The 22,950-nt window shown below is 61.6% G+C and overlaps 3 protein-coding genes across 5 annotated transcripts; all 3 read left to right on the top strand.

Moving 5' to 3' along the window:
- The first annotated feature begins 370 nt into the window (after positions 1-370).
- Positions 371-5,473, top strand: PIGV (phosphatidylinositol glycan anchor biosynthesis class V). The gene is made up of 5 exons (XM_077189740.1): positions 371-668; positions 1,539-1,648; positions 3,126-3,278; positions 3,943-5,094; positions 5,177-5,473. Exons 3-5 carry the CDS (start codon positions 3,192-3,194, stop codon positions 5,471-5,473), a joined length of 1,536 nt encoding a protein of 511 aa, XP_077045855.1. The 5' UTR covers positions 371-668; positions 1,539-1,648; positions 3,126-3,191.
- Positions 5,474-5,701: 228 nt separating this feature from the next.
- On the top strand, positions 5,702-17,127 carry ZDHHC18 (zDHHC palmitoyltransferase 18). Of its 3 annotated transcripts, XM_054648257.2 has the most exons (10): positions 5,702-6,477; positions 8,417-8,577; positions 9,972-10,121; positions 10,771-10,908; positions 11,308-11,356; positions 11,679-11,781; positions 12,953-13,062; positions 13,820-13,919; positions 15,600-15,691; positions 16,531-16,670. In XM_054648257.2, the coding sequence occupies exons 1-9, from the start codon at positions 5,702-5,704 to the stop codon at positions 15,639-15,641; spliced, it is 1,629 nt and encodes a 542-aa protein (XP_054504232.2). In that variant the 3' UTR covers positions 15,642-15,691; positions 16,531-16,670. The 3 variants fall into 3 exon arrangements, with proteins under 3 accessions (XP_054504232.2, XP_054504230.2, XP_054504233.2); XM_054648255.2 differs by lacking the exon at positions 15,600-15,691 and having other exon boundaries at positions 16,531-17,127; XM_054648258.2 differs by lacking the exons at positions 15,600-15,691; positions 16,531-16,670 and having other exon boundaries at positions 13,820-15,268.
- A 1,263-nt stretch (positions 17,128-18,390) lies between these two features.
- On the top strand, positions 18,391-20,467 carry SFN (stratifin). Its single transcript, XM_054648290.2, has one exon. It carries the CDS (start codon positions 19,680-19,682, stop codon positions 20,418-20,420), a length of 741 nt encoding a protein of 246 aa, XP_054504265.1. The 5' UTR covers positions 18,391-19,679; the 3' UTR covers positions 20,421-20,467.
- The last annotated feature ends 2,483 nt before the right edge of the window (positions 20,468-22,950 follow it).

The raw sequence follows: 22,950 nt of genomic DNA, 5'->3' as shown, positions 1-22,950 counted from the left end.
GGGAACGACAGAGAGGCGTTTAACGAGCTGCCCTCGGAGTGGAAAGATTCGGGTGAGGGATTGGCACTCTGGCCGCCCCGCCCGCCGGGGCTGGCAGCGAGGGCTGTCCCCCCGTGCCCTCCCGACACCCCCACAGGGCGCGGCTCCCGCGGGCCCGCCCTGCCGGTCCTTGTGCTGCTGCTGGTGGGACACAGCCCTGAGCCTGTCTCGGTTCCTGGTCCCGGTTCCCAGTCCCGGTTCCGGCCCGGCTCCCCCGCCCGCCCTCAACAAAGATGGCGCCGTCCGCCCCTTCCCCACACGCGCGCGCCGCCGGAAGGGGCGTGGCCGGAAGCTGCGTGCGCAGGGGGCAGTGGGCGGTGCCAGGGAGCCGCGCGCGCGCCGCGGCGATGGGGGGGCGGGCACTGCTCCCTCTGTCCCTCCGCAAGGGGGCGCTGCGGAACCGGAACCGGGACCGGGACCTGAGCCGGGACCGGGATCCGGGATCCGGGATGGGGATCTGAACCGGCACCGGGATATCTGAGCCGGGACCGGGATATCTGAACCGGCACCGGGATATCTGAGCCGGGACTAGCACCGGGACTAGCACCGGGATCGGGATCTGAGCCGGACCGGAGCCGGGGTGTCCCCGCCGCCCTCGGCCCAGCCTCAGGACCGGCAGGAGCTGCACGGTGAGGCCGGAGGGGCCGGGTCAGGCGCGGGGTCGGGCGGGTTCGTGTCCCGGGCAGCGCCGTGCGGCCTCGGCGGCGGCAGGAGCGGCACCGGCGGGGCCGGAGGCGGCCCGGGACAGCCCCGTGTGCCCGGGGCCGGTCGGTCCGTGCCCCCTCCCGTGTCCGGCCGCTCCTCAGTTTAACGGGAGCTGTCCCTGACCCGGAGCAGCCCCGGCCGGTCCTGCTGCGCGGGGACAGCAGAGCCCTGAGCCCAGCGGGTCCGGCTGCTGGAGAAGAGCGGCGGAACCGGCCCCGGGCAGTCCCGGCATGGGCTGGGCACGGCAGGAGCTGTCCCGGCCCTGTGCCCGGCTGGAGCCGCTGCCGAGCGGGCAGGAGGGATGGGCCGAGAGCGCCAGGCCCGCAGAAACAGCAACAGGCAAACAGCATTTCCAAAATCCTGCCGCGTTCCCTTGGCGTCCTGGTTAGAAAGGGTTCTAGAACGTGTCTGGAGTGTCTATCGAGTCTCATGGCAGGCTGGGGAGGTGCCGGTGCCCGGACCGGGCTGGGATGGAGGCTGGAGCAGCATCCCGGACCGTGCCGGGGCGATGCCGCTGTGGCGAGCGGCTGCTGCCCCCGGCTGGTCCCTGCCCCGCACTGCGGCTGCACGGACCCGCCGCTCCCGTCCCGTCCCGTCCCGTCCTCCCGCACCGGCCTCTGCCCCGTCCCTGCCCGCATCCCTCTCTCAGCGCCGCTTCCAAACTGCGATTCACAGCTGAGAGCCAAGGGAAGCGCAGAACCCAGAGAGAAAAACATCTTTAATTCAGACTTTGCGCGTTTTTCTGCTGGAGTATTTTTAACGCCCTTCTCCCTCTCCTTTTTGTGTTCGTGCAGGTGCTGTTTCCCGCAGGATTTTTGGGGCAGAGCCATTCCCGACGCTGCGTTCTGGATCCAAACGGGGCTGGTGGGCTGCAGCTCTTTTGAAGGCTTTGCTCCGTCACAAGGTGTGCTGCGTCGTGACAGGAACAGGCTTTTTAAAGCTGTTTGCTTTGAGCTCTCTTGGCACATTCAGGCGAGGCTTTTTCTCAGCTTTTTGCAAAAAACTATATTTAAAGTGCTGGGACAATTTTTGCTGCTGTGCTTTAATAGGATTTGCAGCTGTGAATGTGCTTTAAAAGGGTTTACAGCTGGGTTGAAGTGTCCCCTCACTTAAAATAACGCCACAGCTTCATGATGCAGGAGAATGTTGCACCAGTTGCTTTGTGAGTGCTGGGGAGCACAAGGGGGATAAGAGCAACCCCAAAACTTTTATTTGTGGTTAAATAGGAAGCATAACCCTGTGGTTGGGGATTGGAGCTGTCAGTGAGCTGGTCTGGATCTTGGGTTTTGCCTTGCTGATGATTTGCTCTCCGCCCTCTCGTGCAGTTTCAGCCTGGCAGGGTTTTTTCTCCACGATGGCGCTAGGGAAATGTCAGTGATTTTAGCTTGTGGAGCGATGGATTTGGGGAGCTCTGTGTGTTGCAGAGTGCTGGAGCAGACAGAAGGACAGGATGTGCTGTCATGGCACCCAGCGAGGGCTGTGGGCTACGTGTTTCTCTAACTGAAAAGCAGTTGGTGGCCAGGGAACCAACGGAAGAAATGCTTTATCTTAAAGAGCTGCACAGCAGAGCCTGCCTGCCTCCCGTGGCTCGGGGCCAGGGGAACAGAGCTGGGCCACCACAGCACCCAGGACTTGTGGGCACTGAACTGGGGAGGCTCCACAGAGAGGCTGAAATCCCTCAGGGGAGGTTTGCAGGGAGGAGGTGGACAGGTGGATTCAGAATGTGCAGTGTGCCTGGCAGAACCAGGAGCTTTGCCAACATACCGGAGAATTGCAGGTGGTGGCACAGAGTTTGTGTGCTGCCAGTGCTGCCTGTGCTGGGGGAAGCTGAGTGCCTGAGTTCCACCCTGCTCTGGCAGAGCTGCTGCCATGGAGCCAGCTGAGTAAATCCATTCCTGGCTTCGCAGGGGCAGACAGGGAGCAGGAGAGAGGAGGGAGCTCCTGGCAGCCCCACTCAGCAACTGCTCACATGGGGGTTACGCTCAGAGTCCACGGGAATTCTGTCTCCATTCCAAGAAAAGAGGCTTAGATCCCATTCACTGGCACTGGATGTGTGTGAGGATGCTTGGCTCCAGCTGCTGGAGCTCCTGCTGAGGCAGCTGAGCAGCCTGTCTGCTCCAGGGATTTACCCCAGCCCGGGCTCAGAGAACATGCCATAGCCTCTCTCTCTCAGTGTCTTGGCCAAGCCTAACAAGTCAGGGATTTTTTTTTTAGTAGGAACAATATCAAAGAGGTCTCTGCATCATCTCCCAGATCCCTGATCTCTTCCATAAGCGATTTTCTTGTTCACAGAGACTTGCACCTTTCAAGTGCCTGACGGTAAATAAAGGCGCAAAATTCACAGAAATCCCTTTCTTTGTCCTCTGCGTTCACCAACCCAGGTTTCCCAAACTGGAAGGAGGATTCCCCTGGCACCGTTGAGCTCCTGAGGCAGTTCTGGCTGTGGGATGGAGCTGTGGAGCAGGGCAGACCCCCAGCTCCGGGAGGTGGTGTGGTTCACCCTGCGCTGCCGGGCCCTGGCGCTGCTGCTGCAGGCAAGTCCATCCTCCAGCCGGGGAGGCTCTGCTGGGGTTTGCTGCTCCCAGGCTCCTCCCTGCTGTACCCCAGAGATCCATGAGCTGCTTCTGCACAGAGGGGAAATCATCCTCTCTGGAGAGCCAACAGATTGTCTGCAGCCAGGGGTTTTACTTACATGTTGCTGTTAAGTAAAATTGCATTAATTTCCTTGTGACTTGCTGTGTTTTCATGCTGCTGCTGCAAGAGGCTGGTTTGGCTCAAAGTGTGTTTATGCACAGAAAAGGAACAGTGATCTCCTCCTGTACATTCCTCCCAAGTCTTATTTCCAGAGACATCCTGCTCTGAGCATGGGAGAGCTTGGTTGTGACAGCCAGCACAGAGTCCAGTTATAACCATGAGCAGCTTTCCCTGCCCACTTCTGCAGGCATTCATGCTGGATCCCAGAGCGTTATTCTGCTCAGATGTAAACACCCCAAAGGGTTGTGTGGGCACCTCTTCTCAACCTCGTGGGCATCTTGGGCTCCGGCCTTGGCTTTTGGAGCGCCGGGAGCTCTCCTGCCCGGTGCTCTGGGTACCGGAGCATCTCTGCCAGCCTGCCGCCCTCTCTGCCATCTCTGCCAGCCTGCCGCCCTCTCTGCCATCTCTGCCAGCCTCCAGCCCCACAACCCCCTTGTTTTTCAGGCCGTGTTTAACGTGCTGATCCCGGACCACGCTGCCGACGCCTTCTCCCCACCGCGGTCGGGCCCCGGGGGCCTGTGGGACGCGCTGCTGGAGCGGCTGCTGGGCGGGCTGGGCCGCTGGGACGCCGAGCATTTCCTGTTCATCGCGGAGCACGGCTACCTGCTGGAGCACAACTGCGCCTTCCTGCCGCTCTTCCCGCTGGGGCTGCGGCTGCTGGCGGCGCTGCTGCCGTGCCCGGTGCCGCTGCAGCCCCGGGGCCGGCTGCTGCTGGCGGCCGCGCTGCTGAACGCGCTGCTGGCGGTGCTGGCGGCCGCCGCGCTGCTGGCGCTGGGCCGGGCCGTGCTGCGGAGGCCCGGCCAGGCCTTCCTGGCCGCGCTGCTCTTCTCCATCAGCCCGGCCAGCGTCTTCATGGCCGCGGCCTACTCGGAGAGCGCCTTCGCCGCGCTGGCCTTCGGCGCCATGTGGCAGCTGGAGAAGGGGCGCGAGCGGCTCAGCGGGCTGCTCTTCGCCCTGGCTGCTGGAGCCCGCGCCAACGGGCTGGTCAACGCTGGCTTCGTGCTCTACTCGCACAGCAAGCGCCTCGTGCTGCGGCTGCAGGGCACCGCGGCCTCCCCGAGGGAGCTGCCCGTGCTGTGGAAGCAGGCCCTCAGCCTGGTGGCTTCGGCGGCCCTGGCGTGTGCTGGGATTTTCCTGCCTTTTGCCTTGTTTCAGTACTACGCCTACATGAGGTTCTGCCAGCCGGGCACAGCCCTGGCCCAGAGCATCCCCGAGCCACTGCTGCAGCTGGCGCGGGACAAGGGCTATCGTGTGGCAGGCGTGGGTGTGGATAAACCCCCCTGGTGCTCCCAGCACTTCCCTCTGGCCTATTCCTATATCCAGGACGCTTACTGGAACGTGGGCTTTCTAAGGTACTTTGAGCTCAGGCAGATCCCAAATTTCCTGCTTGCTCTGCCTGTCACCCTTCTGTGCTCGTGGGCTGCCTGGACCTACGTCAGCGCAAACCCCCGGCACTGCCTGACTCTTGGTCTAGAGAGGAGCAAGAGTGAAGACAGTGGAAAGGCAAGAGATGGATTCTGTGGCCCTGCTGCCTTCGTGTACGTGGTCCACAGCACGGCCCTGCTGGTGTTCGGGTTCTTCTGCATGCACGTGCAGGTAGGAGAGGGGATTCCTTGTGGGGCTGGGGCAGTGACAGCACAGCGGTTTGGGTGATTTCTCCTCTGCCTGTCGTCTCCAGGTGCTGACCCGGTTCCTTGGCTCCTCCTCTCCCATCCTATACTGGTTCTCAGCTCACCTGCTTTTGGAACACGAACCTTTACTCTGGAGCACGGGGACTGATAATCCAGCTTCTGGGAAGCGTCCTCTGGGTAAATCCCACAGTTCCCGTGGGAAAGGGACCTCGGACAACCCTGTTGTGAGGCTGCTGCTGAACTGGCGATCGATTACCCCCCTCAGCAAGAGCATCCTGGGGTTCTTCCTGGGCTACTGGCTGCTGGGGCTGGTCCTGCACTGCAACTTCCTCCCATGGACGTAGCAGGCTGTGCTGGCACAGGCCAGCAGTGGGGCTGGAACTGCTCAGAACTGAAACTCAGCTGCTCTGGAAGCCTGAGGTGGCTGTGGTGATGCTGTCGTTGCAGTTACAAAGGTGTTACTCCTCCGTTACCATGTCCCAGGCAGGATGCTCTCCATGGTGTGATGCGGCAGCATTCTGCCCCGCTCAGCTGGCATTGCTGACGGGCAAAATTCCCATCACCTGCCTGGGATGGGGAATGCACCTGGGTTCCTGCGTCTCCTGGGGGAGATGGTGGCAGGCACGGATTTGTGGTGGGATGCTGTGATGGATTTGGGGATTCCCTGGGATGTGGTGTGGGCACGGCAGGAGGGCAGGGAGGGTCCAGCTGCCCGGAGCTGCTCAGACTGTTCCGGTTCCTTTTCCATGGTGCCGGTTCCGGGCTCCGAGCCAGGCTGGGCAGGGGCCTGGCGGGGGTGGCGGGCGCTGGGGGGGCACACGCACGACCCCAATAAACGTGAGAAAGTTACCGGAGAGGCGGCTCAGCCCGCTCCGCCGGGCCGGGATCGGGGCCGGGGTCGGAGTCGGGGTCACGGGTTCCGGGTTCGGTGCCGGGTCGGGCCCGCTGCGCTCCCGGTGTGGCGGCGGGGCCGGCAGGGGGCGCTGTGCGGCGGGGCGGGGCCGGGCCGGGATCGGGGCCGGGCCGGGGCTCGGGGCGGGACCGGCGGGGCCGGGCCGCGATCGGGGCCGGTCCGGGGCTCCGGGCGCCGCGGCGGGGCCATGAAGGACTGCGAGTACCGGCAGATCTCGCCCGGGGCGGCGGCGACGCCAGGCCCGGGCCCGGGCGGGCCGGCGGCCGCAGCCCCGCGGGCCGGAGCGGCGCGGCGGCCCCGCAGGAAGTGGGAGGTGTTCCCGGGCCGCAACCGCTTCTACTGCGGCGGCCGCCTCATGCTGGCGCGGCACAGCGGCGTCTTCGCCCTCACGCTCGGCCTCATCCTGGCCACCAGCGGCCTCTTCTTCGCCTTCGAGTGAGTCTGGGCCCGGCGGGCTCGGCGCCCCGGAGCCGTGCGCGCTCCGTGCCTCGGGGCCGCCCCTTGCGGCTGCTTGTCCCCCCGTTAAGGCCTGCCTCTGGGGCAGCCGGGGTTGGCTGCACCCACGCTGGTCCCGTGCTGGGAGGGAGGTGGGCTGGGGGTCCCCTTCCCCCTGGGATCCCCGCTGTCCCTGCTGCCCACTGCCCTTTCCCACGGTACAGACCCCCTGTGCAGGCAGTCACTGCCCCATCACCTGTGCCCAGGTGTGTTTGTGGTGGGCAGGGGTCGTTCTGCGCCTTGTTTGCTCAGTCTGGCCCCAGGGAGGGGTTTAACGTCCCCCTAGGATGCCCCCTGGCCTCTAAATACAGCCCCCAGGTCTCCCCTTTTGCTCCCAAGAAGAGAATTGGCCCAAAATTGCACCAAGGAAACCCCCGAGGCTCGTGGGCTTTGTCCACCACTGGGGTCTAGGAGTGGTGTTTCTTCTAAATGGTGAAAACCTTCGGGGTCCCATCTGGAGGGTCTGCGCTGGAGCTCGGCCCCCGTTGTGCAGCAGAGTCTGGGGAATTGGGAGCTGCATCTTTCCTTTCCTTTGAAAGCTGGTCCAGGGGAGCTCCCTGCTCCTGCAGCCCGAGGGAGGGGAGAGCCAGGAGCATCCCGGTGTGTCCTGTGCTGCCCTGGGGGCTGGGGAAGGAGCACCCTGGGTTCCTCACCCCTAGGAGGGCTCTGGTGTCCTGCCTGTCTCTGTCCCAGGATGCACGGGAGCCGCTTTTCCCTGGAGCAGGGGGGCCACGCCTGCCTTGGGATCACGGCGTTATCCCTGCTAGGCTCGGAGCAGAGCTGCCCGAGCCTGCTGGTGGGGAGATGAAAGTACTTGATCGGATTAGAGGTTCTGAGAAAGATGAGCTGAAAGGGACAGGCAGCTGCGGGAAGCAGGCACGGCATCCCGATGGAAAAACCCCTTTCTCAGCATCATCCGTGCCCTGACAGCTCTGTGCCAGGTCGGGGGCTGACGGGCAGCTCAGCACAGCGAGGGCTTTGTGTTCCGGGCAGAGCACACAGGACATCTGCTCTGCCTCCCTTCTTGCCGAGTCACTCTCTCGTGCTTGGAAGATGCCCCGGGGCTCTCCCAAGTTGTTATTTTAGCAGGACGCCTCTGTTGCACGGCTCCGGTTTGCTGGCTGTACAACAAATACATCTTGTCTGTGTCTGCATTTCATGGTTTCTGTGGGAAAACCTGGCACAGGTGCCCAGAGCAGCTGTGGCTGCCCCTTCCTTGGAAATGCCCGAGGCCAGGCTGGACGGGGCTTGGAGCAGCCTGGGACAGTGGAAGGTGTCCCTGCCCATGGCAGGGGTGGCATGGGATGATCTTTAAGGTCCAAACCATTTGGGAATTCTATGATTTCTGTGGTTTTTGTTCCCTAGTGGGGCAGAGTAGGCTCTGGAGGTTCTCTCAGGAAAGGGCTGACAACAAGCTCACATCTCTCCTTTCACAGACCTTTCTGTGGATGACTGAGGGGCTCAGGCTTGGACTGACGGGGTTTTGTTGCTTGGTGGGTGCTTTGTTCTGGACAGCTGAACTGGGGAGGTGAAACAAAAGTTGCTTAATCCTCTCAGAGTGCTGCAGAGCCTGAGCACTGCCTGCAGCCCTCGGGGCTGGGGCAGCCCATCCTGTGCTGGCTCTGGGTGCTCTGCAGGAGGGGACAGTGGCTCCGTGTGTGCAGGGCTGTGTCCTCTGCTGTCCTCAGCTGCTGCCTGTGGGTAACAGAGCTGCCCTGGTGTGGGGTGTGATCACACCAGTCCCCATCTCTGCAAAACCAGCCCCAGGTTGGCTGCTGAGCCCACTGCCTCGTGATAGGTGGTGGTGGTGTGATGTCCCAGCTGACAGCGGGTCTGTGCAGTGATTGATAACAATTCCATTTTATTTATCTTTCAACAGCTGCCCCTTCCTTGCCAGTCACCTGACCCTGGCCATCCCCATCATCGCCGCCGTCCTCTTCTTCTTTGTCATCAGCTGCCTGCTCCAGACGAGCTTCAGGGACCCAGGAATCCTGCCCAGAGCCACCCCCAGCGAGGCTGCAGACCTGGAGAGGCGAATTGGTGAGAGCTCTGATCCCTGTGTTTAGCTCTGTGTGTGTCTGTGCGCCCTCCAGGCTCGATGAGGCCCCTTGGCTCCTTTGGGTTTGTCCAGGAGGGAGAAAAATCCAGAGTATCAGATTGTGAGGCTTGACAGTGTTTACATTCGTGATGAGAGGTGCAGCAAGCTCCTCTGGCAGTGCCTCAGAGAGGATCTGCAGGGCAGCTCAGGAGCTTTTTGCTCCTGTTCAGTCCCAGCGCTTTCCCAGGCAGCAGAGTTGAAGGACAATTAATGCTTTTTGATATTGCCATTGAGCCTGCTGTGCTGCAAGGTGTTCTTTAGAGTAGGCTGATGTTTGTCCTCTTCTAAAAACTGCTCTGTCACGCTGGTTTGGGGACAGCCAAGGAGGTGTTTGCATCCAGGAGCTGAGGACCTTGTTGATGTGACAGGTTGGAGCAAATGCTTTAGCAAAGCTGATGTGAGACAGCTTGAATCTGTCCTGCTGAAGACAGATGCAAGGCAGTAATTCTACATCTGACTTTAAAGATGGTTTTTAAATATCCCCAGAGTGGTGATCCATGTTTCTATTTATAAGGGCCTAAAGCAGTAATCTGGCTGCAGATGCTGCCTGATGTGCCAGCTGTTACTGCTAATATAATCCACTTATTATCCTCTTACCATGCTCACTGTTGCATCACTATTTTCAAAGAATTCCTCACAGTTGGAAAGGTACTTTTTTGGGAGTGACTAAAAGGAATAACCCCCAAAACTGCAAACATGATACCAGGGGTTTCCAGCTCTTGCTGTGTACAGGAACAGCCTCCAGCCCCCAGGGAATAATGGAGTGGCAGCACACAGAGATGTAACTTGCAGTGCCCCTAAAAATCCTCAGTTTAAACCTGGAGGAGGAGGAATCCTCTTGTGCTGTGAACACAAACGTGTCAAATTCCAGGGAATCTACTGAAGCACTCGGGACCTGCTGCAGTCCTTCCCCACAGTGATGGAGGCGAGTCCCTGCAGGCTGGGAGTGCTGCAGCTGGGGGTGACAGGCTGTGTGCTGGCAGGGGCAGGATCTCCTGTGGCAGAGCCACACGTGCCCACACAGCCAGGCTGCCTGTTGTGACCCGCTGGACATGCAGAGATGAGCTGGTGTTCCTGGGCTGCTGCTTCACACTCACTGTTTGTAAATTACGTGATGTTCCACAGCACTGGGCACTCACTGCTTCCTCTTGGCATGGCAGCACCATCACCACTGAGCAAAGACAGGCCATAAATAATACTGGAGCTGACTGGGGCTCTTGGCTGCCCACCCTGCAACAAATCCTGTGTTCTGTTAAAGCCAGGAGAGCACGTGCCAGCCCCTGCCCTGGCTGGGGGGGTGGCACAGGGGTGTGAGTGTCCCTCCTTGTCCCTGCAGACAGCATGGGCAGCTCCACATACCGTCCCCCAGCCCGCACCATGGAGGTGGTGATCAACAAGTACGTGGTGAAGCTCAAGTACTGCTACACCTGCAAGATGTTCCGGCCGCCGCGCACCTCGCACTGCAGCGTCTGCGACAACTGCGTGGGTGAGCAGGGCTTAGCTGGGCAATAAACGGGGTATCCTGAGCTGGGAGGGACCCACGGGCACCACTGATCCTCCTGGCCCTGCCCAGGCACCCCAGCAGTGCCACCCTGGGCATCCCTGGGAGCATTGTCCAAGTATTCCTGGAGCTCTGGCAGCCTCGGGGCCGTGCCCAGCACCCTCTGGGGAAGAACCTTGTCCCAATATCCAGCCTGGCCCTGCCCTGACACAGCTCCATCCATTCCCTCTGGTCCTGTCTCTGATCCTGTCACTTGTGTTCCTGGACACATTGCTTTTTGCTTCTCCTGAAGGATTATGAAACAGGATACTGCATGGTCTGTCTCCTTTGCATTTAAATTGAAAGCAGCACTAGTGCAGTGTCTCAGGGCAAGGGGCAGCACATCCAAGACTCCAGGGCTCTGTTTTCCCTGGTTTTGGGAGGAGGGTTCTGTAAACAAACACAAGGTTTACTGCAGGCTCCTCAGTGTGTGTGGCCAGGCTGGTACAGGCACCATGGAAACTTTGTGCCTCTGCACTGCTGCCCTCAGGGTGCAGATGGGTTTGCAGCTCCTCGTTTTGGGGGCTGAGCAGAGTCTGCTCCGTGCTGGGTCTGGGGTGGCAGGAGCCCTCCTCACCTCGAGCCTTTGTTCCAGAGAGATTCGATCACCACTGCCCCTGGGTGGGCAACTGCGTGGGCAAGCGCAACTACCGCTACTTCTACGCCTTCATCCTGTCCCTGTCCTTCCTCACCGCCTTCATCTTCGCCTGCGTCGTCACTCACCTCACCCTGCGTAAGTCCTGCCTGGGGGCTGTGACTCCAGCTCAGCTCTGGTCCCTGCTCCTGTGGGACACAGCATGGCAAGGGTCTGTGGGGTTGCACCAGCTGAGGGACTGAAGGGTCCCATGGGTCTGCTTTACCTCTGCACAGGGGCCTGGAGGGCTGGGGAGGGGATTTGCTTCCCCCACAGCAGGTGAGGTGAGCTGCTCTTACCCTGGCAGGGAAGGTGACTTTGCCACCAGCCCCAGCTCTCCTGAAGCCGTGTTTGGGCACTGACATTCCTGCAGCATCCCAGACTGCGGGTGTTCCTCAGCCAGACAGACACAGACACACAGCCCACGGGGGTGGAGTTCTGGCTGCAGGGGCAGGGCTGCCTGCTGGGATGCCATTCCTGTTCTCTCTTGCTTTGCAGGCTCTCAGAGGGATGGGTTCCTGGCCACTCTGAAGACAACCCCTGCGAGATATCCTTCTGCTGGCATAAGCTGCTCGGGGTGCCCAGCACCGCTCATCACTGACAGAGAGGGGCCAGGAGCTCTTTGCACATCACCCTGGTGTCCCTTCCCCAAAGTAATTTAGTCCCCTGGCTACCTGGGACTAAGGGTGGGTTGTTTCCCAGTTTGCAGGTTTAGGTGGAAAGGGAAGAGCTGGAGCAGGCCATGCCTTGGTGGATCCCTGCAAACCAGCTCAGGGAATGGGAACCTTGCCCAAACCTCCCCAAACAGTCCTCTGCCTCTCCTTGTGGGATGATTTTGTTCCTTGAGACTTCCTTGACTTCTGTTTCACCGTGCTGGAGCTGGTGATCTGTTTTTTCTCAGTCTGGTCCATTTTGGGCCTCTCAGGTTTTCACACTTACTTAGTCGCCTCCAACCTGACGACGAACGAAGATGTAAGTACCTGGATGCCTGTCCTGCTGCCAGGCTGTCCACGACCCATCCTGAGCAGCTTTCAGGGCATTCTTGGCTGCCCCAATGCAGTGTTTCACTGCCTGTGATAACCCAGTGCAGAGCACACAGCCTGTGCCCACGGCTGCACTTTCAGGTGGCTGAGTTAGAACCATCACGTGTGTGTTTTTTCCAGTCTGTTTGTGGTCTCGCTTAAAATTAGGAGTTGTGAGATTAAAAAAGGGAGGCTGGCCCAGGGGAGTATTTGGGTGTGAGCTTGGTGATCTGAATTCAGCATCCCATGTAACCACGGGTTTCCTCTGAGACCCTGGGCCAGTCCCTTTGTGTCTGGCAGTTCCTCATCTCTAATTAGCAAACAATGTACAGACATCTGATGAGATTTACCTTCAAATCTGGGGTGTGCACAGGCTCCAAGGACCAAATGAGTGCCCTGAGTGGGGCAGATTGTATGGAAAAGCAGGATCTGTCTGATCCTCAGAGTCAAAATTCGCCCTTCTGGCCAGAAGTACCTGTAATCCTTGCTGGGAGCTTCCAGCACTGCAGAAAGTGTGTTTGCATCCCTTTTGGTTTTGCTTTTTCCCTTTTCTCCTCCACCTTACATTCAGAGGTGTGGCAGGACTGCTCAGGGCTGTGTGGCTGAAGCTCCCAGTTTGTACCCCAGCACTGGGAGCACTGGGGCTCCAGCCTCGTGCTGCAGCTGGGGAGAGGAAGTTGAACAGGAGGAGGAAACGTGCTGCTGGTGGAGGTGCTGGTGCTGGTTCAGTGCAGCCCGAGGCAGCTGTGGCAGCTGCCCACCCCCTGTGCCACAGCCAGTTTCGGAGCAGCTGCAGGGTGGGGACAGAGCAGCCCCTGGGCTGGGAATCCCCCGGCTGTTTGTGCAGCCTGAGGGAGCAGAGCCCTGCCCTGATGGGTGCCAGCAGTGACATTGCTGTGCAGTGGTGACAGTGACATTGCTGTGCCCAGGGGAGGCCACAGCTTGGGAGCTCTGCAGCTGCAGGGCTGCACTTGGCAGAGGATGCTGAAGTGGCTGCTCGTGCCTGCAGGTGTCCTCCCTGTGCTCGGGGACAAACCTTCCACCCCTGCAAGGATCCACTGTTGTTGTGTCACTGTCTGCTCTCCACCCTTCCCCTCCTAATCTCTGTCCATCCCTTTCAGATCAAAGGCTCCTGGTCAAACAAGAGGGGCTCAGAGTTTGCCAATCCCTACAGCCATAAAAGCATCCTCACAAACTGCTGTGCAGTGCTGTGTGGACCCTTCTATCCCAGGTAAGAGCCCGTGGCCTGCAGGCACTGGGAATTGCCTCCTGCCATGGGAGAGCACAGGACAGCTGCAGCTTGTCACAATGGGGCAGCAGGGCAGAGTCAGGCCCTGCTCTGCTCCTCACCTCTGTCCTGGGATGTGGGGATCCCTGGGGGATCCAGGCTGGAGTCCTGAAGCAGCTCTGGTGCTAACAGCAGCACAGTAAAGCGTGGTTTACATTTTGTGATTTATAATTTGTATCAGGCCCTGCTCTCTGCAGTGTCCCCAGGCTTTGTGGTGGGTTCAGAAGTGCCAAAATGCAGTGCTGCCATTCAGAGCTGGTCAACCTGCATTCAGGGAGCCAGGCTGGGAGGTTGTGGGCAGGAGATTTTACAGCATTTTACTCCAGTTTGTTCCTCTTTCATGGGGTTTCATGTTGTGAAGCCCTTTGGCCAGTTCCCCTTTGGGTTTGTGGTGGCCCAGAGCTCCTTGTGGCTCCTGGGGTGGGGTCTGTGGTTCATGGGATGGGGTCTGTGGTTCATGGGATGGGGTCTGTGGCTCATGGGATGGGGTCTGTGGCTGCTGGGATGGGGTCTGTGGTTCATGGGATGGGGTCTGTGGCTGCTGGGATGGGGTCTGTGGCTCATGTGCTGTGCTGTGCTCCAGCATCCTGCCTGTGCTGTGCTCTGCAGCTCCTGGGAGAGGAGCCTTCCCTGTGGCCTCCCTGTAGCTCCCAGGTTCAGTCTTTGTACCCTGACCTGCTCTTCCTTTCCTGTTTTGCAGTTTGATAGACAGACGAGGATTTATCCAGCCAGATCTCGGGACCCCGTCCAGTCCCAAGAGTGAAATCCCTTCCCTTGGAGCCAAAACTGACACCAGCATGGTAGGAGGCATTCCCTAGCAGGGCTGTGATGTGCCCAGTGCCTGCTGTGCCTGCACCTTGCTCCAGCCAGTTCCTTCCCCTGCCTCATGCCCGGCCTCAGGCGGGACAGCCCTGGCGGCCAGAGCTGCCAAAGACTCGAGCCATGCGTTGCCTTCTTTTTTTACATTTATTTATTACTTTTTGTTCATTTGTTTCACTGTGAGGTGGCCTGTCAGGGGTGTTGCCTGACAGAGCCCAACTGCTTGTGGGACCCTTGGACTCGTGCTGGAACAGGGGGTCCCCAGGAGCCCCCAGAGCTCCAGGGCCTTGCTGTGATTCCTGCTGGGAATGGGATGGGCCAAGGCTGGAGGTGGCACTGGCAGATGATTCCCACTCAGGGCTGGGCTGGAGGAGGTGTCACCTCCCTGGTGTCCCTGTGAGCTCCATCAACACTCCCTGTTCCCCTGGAAGGGCTGTTCTGGCTCCCTAGAGGCAAGTGAGGATGTCCTGGGTGATCCCTGCTGCTCCTGTGCTGGCTGAGGCTCTGCTTTGGCCCTGCCAGTTGGTCAGACACGTTTTGCAGCAAGGACATGAGTCAGGGGACCCTCATCTAGCAGGGAAGAGGAAACACTCTGTGCTCTGTGACTCTCAGGAGATGTACAAGGCTGCAGGGGTCAGGTTTGGGAGCTGGAGCTTCCCAGGATTGTGTCCTGTCTGTGGGAGACCAAAGGGCAGCAGAAAAGCGTGAGAATTCCTGAGTTCCTGAATTCCTTCCCGGATGGGGTTTCACAGGGAAGCAGTGAGGGGGTGCTGGTCTCTGATAAGCTCGTGGTGTGCTCTTGCTTTGGGTTTCTGAACAGCAGAGTGTCCCAGGGCTGTCCCCAGGGCCCTGGGAGCCATTCCAGCCGCTCATCCACGAGCACCCCTCTGCACCCAGGCAGCCAGCTCCATGTCCCTGGGCTGAAGGCAGAGTCACAAACCTTGTAGCAATACTTGAATCGTGTTATTCAAAGCTGCTGGATATTTTTGCACAATTTGTGGGACTTTTTTCTACGTAGAACATTTTCTGTGCTGTGCAGGGAGCGCTGTGCACGCTGGCACCAGGGCAGAGGCTCACAGTGCTGTGCTGCCTGTCAGGTTTCCTTGGATCAGACAGACCAGTTTCACCCTTGGGCAGGGGCAGCACATTTTGGGGGGCAGCCCAGCCCCCCTGAGCTCACCAGCGTCGTGCTTTGTACCCTGCAAGTGCCTGTGCCAGGGGCATGGCAGAGGAGCAGTGAGGAGGGGGTACCAGGGGCCAGACCCCTTCCTGTTTTTATTTAAACCAGTTTCCTTTGTTACTCAATAAAATTTTATTTTGAAAGAGTTAACTGCTTGGATGATTATTTCCTCCTTGAAGACAGAAGGGGGCAGGTGTGTCCCGGTGTTTGGCATCTCCCAGGTGCCAGCTGCACCCTGTTGGGCTCAGGCCTCACCTGGAACTCCTGGAAGCTCCTGCAGGGAGGGATGAGCAGCAGCTGGCGCTGCTGTGACTCTGCTGCAGTGAAGGGAATTTGCTGTCCCAAGTTTCCAGGCTGGGCAGGGGCTCGTCCCCTCCCTGCTGTTGTCACCTCAGTGTCCTGTCCCCAGCTGGGATCTGTGCCCCCATCTGTGCCAGCCCTGTGGCAGTGTGAGGTGCATAACCTCTGGTGTCTTCCCCAGGAGGATGCCTGCCAGGACTTTGCCATTTCCTGCACAGCCTGACGGGATTTGCCCCTCCTCGGACGTTTGCCCTGATTTCTGAGGGTTGGCTGGTAAGAAAGTGCTTCCTTCTCCCTCTCACCATGCAGCCACCCATCTGCACTGCATGACAGCTCTGGCCTCAGAGCCATCGCCCCAGCCACGCTGCCACCCCCGTGCCCCATCCATCCCACCAGAATCCCCCCACGGGGGCACAGTGCCAGGGCTCTGGGCTCAGGGGCACAGGAAGGCTTTGCCAGAAAAGGAGAGGTTTGGTTTTTCCTGGCTTTGTGCTGGGCTGGAGCCACCTGGTCTGCATGGGGACACTGTGGGGCACTGTGGGACACTGTGGGACATCGTGTGACACTGTGTGACACTGTGGGACATCATGTGACACTGTGTGACATCGTGTGACACTGTGGACACTGTGTGACATTGTGTGACACTGTGGGACTCGTGTGGCCGAGGGCTCTGCAGCTCTGCAGCTCTGGCTGGAGCCCAGCCTGCCGTGGCTGTGTGAGGGAGCCCCAGCCGAGCCAAGGTTTGGTGTTTGGTGTTTGGAGGAGCCGTGGCCCCTGGGGCAGGTCTGGACCCCTGTCCCTGACCCGTTCTGTGGGTCCTCTGCCCGTTTTCCTCTCTGCAGCACCTGGTTCCTCCTCCTGTGGCCAAGGTAAATTCCTTCGGGGCATTTGGCATGGGTTGTGTCGCCTGTGGGCCGAGAGCTGCCCCTCCCTGCAGCCCCCATGAGCTCCCGAGCCTCGGGGCAGGGCCGGGCCCTTCCTCCCTGAGCCCCAGCCTGGTGCCCCTCTGCCAGCGCGCCTGGATGCTCGCCCTGCTCCTCAGTTCCATTTCCAGCTCTAATTCTCTCTTTATCTTCCTCCCCTCTCCTCTCCCTCGCTCCGGGCGGATCCAGCGCCGCCGCAGCAGCAGCCTGAGCCTCTCGTGGGGCAGCCACGGGAGCCGAGCCCACAGCCATGACCACCGGAGTGCCTCCGCTCCCTCCCTCCGTCCCTCCGTGCCCCGGGCGGCGGCAGCGGAGCTCAAAGCCATACAGCCCCCAGTGCATGACCGCAGCCCGCCCCTGCCGTGCCTGCCGGGGCCGCCGCTGGGCGCTCGGGGACGGTGCCGATGCCTCCCTGCCTGGAAACGCCGTGGCTGGCGTCCCAACGGGGCTTTGGAAGGAGCAGGATCTCTCCAGAGCATTTGCAGCCAAACCGGGGGCACCAAACCCTCCCAGCCCCTCCAGGCCGTGTCCATGTGCCACAGGACTTTCCCGATGGGAATTCGTACCTGGTCAGTTCATCCCTGCAGCCCCCGGGCCAGCTCCTCCTGCAGCCTCATCCCAGCACGGCTCTGGATTTAGGGGAAGGGGCTCCAGCACCGCCTTGAGCAGCCTCGCTGGGCCGAGAGCTGAGCGGGGCAGCCAGGCCTGCCCCAGCCCTGTAGGATCCCCTGTCTGTTTATGCCTTTTACTTTTGTACCAAAATGAAAGTTTCTCCTATTTCGTGTACTCTGGTGTCTGGCTCTGCTCGGCGGGTGGAGGGGAGCGGCTCCTGCCTGGGCAGGCCCGAGCAGAGCCGAGGGAGCCACCGAGGGCTGGCACTGCCGCGGTGCCATCAGCGCTGGGCACGGGAGCCAGGAGCTCCCCAAACGGGGCCGTGGCACAGTCTGGGGCCGCTCTCAGCCATCCAGGGCCCTCCTGTGCACCCTCCTCCAGCTGGGAGCGAGCCACGGGCAGTGCCCGCAGCACCCGGGGCACCGTGAGCACCCTCGGAAAAATGCGCTGTCCGCTGATGTTTGGCAGCTGGCGGCGTCCCCACAGCCAGGGGGAGCAGCAGGGCCGGGCAGGGTGGCCAGACGGGCTCTGAGCATCGCTCCGCTGCCGCTGGGAACGGCCACGAGCATCCTCTGCCTGCTGCCCACGCCTGCCCCGGGCTCCCGGGACGTGCTCCGGCCTGGGCAGCGGCCCCAGGGCTGGGCTCGCCGGGTGCCCCCTCCCGGGGTGGTCACAGAACCACAGAATGGTTTGGGGTGCCCCTTTTGGCATTGCCCTTCAGCCTTTGGGGCACCCATGGGTGCTCTGTGGGGTGATGGTGCAGCCCCCCTGGCCAGGATTTGGGCTTTGCCCTTCACCCACCCCTGCTGGCCATGGGACGGGTGGAGCAGAGCCTCCCTGAGCCTCCTCTCAGCCAAAATTGGGCAGCAGCTCAGCCCCTTGGGCAGGGGCTGCCTCAGACACCAGCCCCAGGCTGAGCCATCCCGGCCCCACTCGTGTCCCTGCTGGGCAGGGGGGTCCCACCGGGGTCTCCCCAAATGCAGGGGGGCAGGATGGTCCTGGGCAGGCTCTGAGTCCTTCACCAGGCCTGGGGATTGCAGACCCAAACCCAAATTATGGCCTTGCTGCCCGAAGGAGTGCGAGCTCAGATTAACCTGCCCAGGGATCCCTGCCTGGGGTTTTCCAGGGGAAGGAGGTGGGTTTGGGCAGGCTGGGTACCTTGGGGTGATCCTTTGGCCCCAGTCCCGCTGGGGGGGTGGGTTTGGTGCCCAGTTTTTGGAGGGTCTCTGTGGGTCTGCCTGGGCAGAGGGTGGAGGACAGCCCGTGGTCTCCTGTTCCTTGTTCCCTTGGGATCAGCTCACCATGGAGGGCCATGGAGGGGCTGTGGGAGCCATGGAGGGGCTGTGGGGGCCGTGGAGGGGCTGAACACCCCCACGCAGCTGCCACGGGAGCCCCTCGATGGCGCCCTGGGCACCCCAAACCCCAACACATGTCAGGGGCTCAGCCAGGAAGGAGTGAAGGGCCCTGAATCCCTTTTTCCTGAATTCCAGGGTGCAGAGGGGGTGATGTGAAGGCTGGGGGTGTTTTCCTGGGCTTGAAGTGGTTGGGAAAAGCCTCCTCATGTTTCTCCTGCCTCCTCCATCCCATCAGGGCTGGTGTGGGAGCTGAGCAGGCGCGGGGGGATCCCGGCCGGGTGTCGGCAGGCAGGAGCCAGGCAGCGAGAGCTCTCGGAGAGAATCACAACCCCCTTTGGCCTTGGCGCGGAGCCGCCCGCCCCACCCTGCCCTCCCCGCACGCTCCCGCACGGAGATAAGGCCGGGCCGGGGCCGGGGCTGCGGCAGCGCCCGGCGTGTGGCAACAGGCTCGGAGTGAAACTCAGCGCAAGGCGCAGCTCAGATCCCTATCGGGCACCGCGGCCCACGGCCAGCCCGGAACAGCCGAAATCCTGCAGAGAGAGGAGGCTGTGAACCTCTTCATTTACAGCCCGAGAGATGCGGAACGGCCCCGCTGGGATGGGGAAAGGCAGCCCCGGGCTGGAGCTGCTGGGGATGGGGTCTCCCCTCGCTGCTCCCACCACGGGGCGTTTTTGGGGGGTCCCACCGTGAGGGGCTCAAAGGCGAGCGCTGACTGTGCCCCGCTTTTTGGGCCGGTCCCTCCCGCGGCGCCTGGGAGAGGTGCGGAGCCTCTGCCTCGGTTTCCCCACCTGTGGGAATAAATACCTGCCTGTCAAGCCCTCGCAATTACCGCCGAGGCAATCTCCATATTAAAAACGACTGTGATATGACTTTTTCGGGGGGGTGGGACCCATTTTCACGAGCGGCCACACCCCGTGCCCCATTTCTCCGGGCTGGGGACGAGCCCAGCGCTCGCTGCCCGTGTCCCCGTCCCCCCCAAAGGACAGCGCAGCTCCGTCGCCTCCCCAGCGCTCTCAGCAGCTCCAAGGGCGTTTCCCGGTGCCGGGGCGGGCGTTGGCTCTGGGGAGAGCCCCGGGGCACCCGCGGGTGCCGCACCCACGGGGAGGGCAGGGCGTTGGCCGCCCCCCGCGCCCCCTCCCCAGCCCCGCCGCCCGCGGGCGATGAATCACCGCGATTTTCCTTTTAAGGCCGCGCTCGGCGGGGAGGAAGCAGAGGAGGAGGAGGAGGAGGACACTCCTTGGACCTGGCTGGCTCCTCCTGCTCTCGCTCGAGGCTCCGACGCGCAGCCAAAAGCGAATCCCGGCGGCGGCGCTCGGCAGAGGCTCCGACGGCTCCCGGCCCCGCTGCTCGCCCGACGCCCGCGTCCCAGCCATGGCAAGAAACCAGCAGGTGCAGAAGGCCAAGCTGGCCGAGCAGGCTGAGCGCTACGAGGACATGGCCGACTTCATGAAGGCCGTGGTGGAGCACGGCGACGAGCTGTCCAACGAGGAGCGCAACCTGCTCTCGGTGGCCTACAAGAACGTGGTGGGCTGCCAGCGCTCGGCCTGGAGGGTCATCTCCAGCATCGAGCACAAAACCGAGGAGGGCGACGACAAGGCGCAGGTGGTGAACGAGTACCGGGAGAAGGTGGAGCAGGAGCTGAACGCCGTCTGCAACAACGTGCTGGGCTTGCTGGACAAGTATCTCATCAAGAAGGACAGCGACACCGAGAGCAAGGTCTTCTACCTGAAGATGAAGGGCGACTACTTCCGATACCTGGCCGAGGTGGCCAGCGGGGACGACCGCCTGTCGACGATAGAGAAGGCCCAGGAGGCCTACCAAGAGGCCATGGACATCAGCAAAAAGGAGATGCAGCCCACGAACCCCATCCGCCTGGGGCTGGCCCTCAACTTCTCCGTGTTCCACTACGAGATCGCCAACGCCCCCGAGCAGGCCATCTCCCTGGCCAAGACCACCTTCGACGAGGCCATGGGCGACCTGCACACGCTCAGCGAAGACTCCTACAAGGACAGCACCCTCATCATGCAGCTGCTCAGGGACAACCTCACGCTATGGACAGCCGAGTGTGCTGGCGAAGACGGCGGCGAGGCTGGCGAAGAGCCCAAGAACTGAGCGTCCCCTGCCCCGCTCCAGACCCTTCGGCATCTCTTCATGGTTTTTTTTTTTGGTTGTCTTTTTTTTTTTTTTTTTTTTAAGTTTTTTTTTTTTTGGTCGGTTTTGGTGGGGAGGAGTCTCAGCTCCCCCCCAGCCTGGATACCGGGAGTGGGGGTGGTTTTGGCAGGGCCCTTCCCTCCCTTTCCCCATCCTCTGCTCTGGGGAGGGGGTAAAGAGGGAGAGGGGGTGCCTCTGTCCCGGAGAGCTGCCAGCCCCCAGCTATTTAACGTTTTTTTGCGGGGGATGTCTGGTCTGGCTTGTGCCAGCTCCAAACCCCCTGTCCCAGAGGGCTGGAGCAGCAACAGGAGGAGGTGAGGGGCTGGGCCGGGGCGAGGGGGGGTCCGGGCAGCCCCCCCATTCCGGGAGGGGGTCTCGTGTTGCCTCTGTGCTCCAATAAACCTTCTCCTGCACCTCTGCTCTCGTCTGCCTCGTCTCTCCCTGCGCACATGTCCGGGCAGCTCCAGGCCTGCCTCGCCCCCTTCCAGTCCCAGGGTGGGGGCAGCCGGGCCCCCCAGCCCTGCCTGCCCTCGGTGCCCCCCAGCCCTGCCTGCCCTCGGTGCCCCCCAGCCCTTCAGCAGGGTCTTGGGCTGAGCTGCAGCCCGGGGAGGGGCTCAGGAGTCCGTGCATCCCTGGGGCGGGGGCTTTGGCAGCCCCACACAGGCCTGGCTGCTCCACAAGGTGCTCAAAGTTCCCAAGTCCCTGACCCAACCCCATTAATACAAAGCCAGAGCTCCCCAAAACCTGTCCCTGACATCCCTGTGAGGGTTCCCAGGTCCTCCCCCATGGCTCTTCTAATTCCAAGGAGGAAAATCCACAAAAGCTGCATGGGCAGCGACACAGGGACAGCTCTGGGCTGGCAGCGGGGTGGGGACTCGCCCCTCTCGAGGTCCCACATCCCTCTCGAGGTGCTGGCGCGCTGGGACAGGTGAAAGCTCAGCACTTCTGGCCCTGGCACGGGGCCACGGGAAGGGCGCAGCTCCCTCCCCCTTCCCCCACCGGCGCGTTTCGACATGAACGATAATTACAATAAAATACAGTCACAGCACCCTGGGCTATGAGCTCACAGAGCCAGCAGGGCCGGGCAGGAGCTGCCTTTGATGGGGAGCCCTGGCAGGATAGGAAAGGAAAGGCGCCTGACTCAGGACGTGCTGCAGGGGGACAGGGGGGACTCGCCAGTCCCCAGCCAGGCCTGGCCAAATCCCAGCCCGAGGAGTGCAGGGCCCCCCAAGCTTTGGGGAATGAGGCACGAGCAGGGACGTGACCCCCCTGGTGCACACAGGAATTGTGGGGTGCCCAGGGAATGAGGGGCTGGCCTGGGATGGGCTCTGCTGTGGGAGCCCAAACTGTGGGCTGCACAAACCAGCACTGCTCACCTGGATGGGACACCTGGAGAGGTGGATGCGGAGGGGACGAGCCCCCGTGAGCCCCCTGGCCCTCCCCAGCCCCATCACAGCACCCCAGGTGCTGCCTGGCCCCCCAGAGGCTCCCTGGGGTCCCCAGAAGTGTCAGGGCTGGTCCTGAGGGACCCCAAAGCTTGGCCTCCCCCTGGCCCCAAGCTCTGCCAGCCTGGGAACAGCCCCAGCCCTGTAATTAGCCAGAGCGGGACAAACGAGCCGAGGGCTCGCGCTGGCCCTGACCCCACGGCCCGGGGACACCTGGACTGGTTAAACTGGGCATGGCGGGGCTGGAGCTGGCAGTGCCGTGCCCAGGAAGGGGTAACTGGGGTGTCTGTCCACCCCTGGGGCTGTGGGTTCCCCCTGGCTCCCCAGGAGTTAACTGATTTCAACAGCTCCTGAAATTGCAGCGTGGCTGGGCCGTGTGGGAGGAAGGTGCTCCCCGCTCCCAGCCGGTCCGGCAGCTTTTCCAGACTGGGAAGGAGGAGCCCTGGGTGCCCAGGACACTCCTGTGAGAGGCTTGTGCTGCTGGGGAGCTCTCTGGGGTCCTTCTGTCCCCCTGCTTCACACAGGATGGTGGCACCCAGGTGGAAGGACCAGGGCGACACCGGGACCTCGATCCCCAGCCTGGTCCTTGTCCGGTGGCCATGGAATGCTCTCGGCATTCCCATCTGAAGGGACATCCAGAAAAGCTCTCAAATGGATGCATTTTAGTGTCTTAAACACCCTTAGAGCAGAGCAACTGTGTGCCCAGGCCAAGGAGTGTCCCCACCTCGCAGTCACTGCCCCATCAGGGCCCTGGCACAGCCCCTACACCAGGGCTGGTGGCTGTGGGGACAAGGCCACCAAGCAGGGCTGTAGGGCCAGCAGGGACGTTGTGCTGCCTGCCAAAGGCTCTGCCCACCCTGGGTGGCAGCTGCAGGACCCACAGCCCCGCCTGTCCCTGCCACCAGCCTCCCCCAGGGCCTTGTGCCCAGGGCTGGCACTGGCGGCTCCTGCCAGGCTGGTACCACTGCCTGCTCTGGGGGCCTTGGCGTTTTTTGGGTAGGTTTTTTATCCCCATTAGAAAGCACCACTCAGCTTCTGAGCAGGAG

This window comes from Agelaius phoeniceus, chromosome 22 (genome assembly GCF_051311805.1).
Source record: "Agelaius phoeniceus isolate bAgePho1 chromosome 22, bAgePho1.hap1, whole genome shotgun sequence".
NCBI classification, from domain to species: domain Eukaryota; kingdom Metazoa; phylum Chordata; class Aves; order Passeriformes; family Icteridae; genus Agelaius; species Agelaius phoeniceus.
The sequence above is the reverse complement of the archived record's forward strand: the minus strand, read 5'-3'. Positions and strand labels throughout refer to the sequence as shown.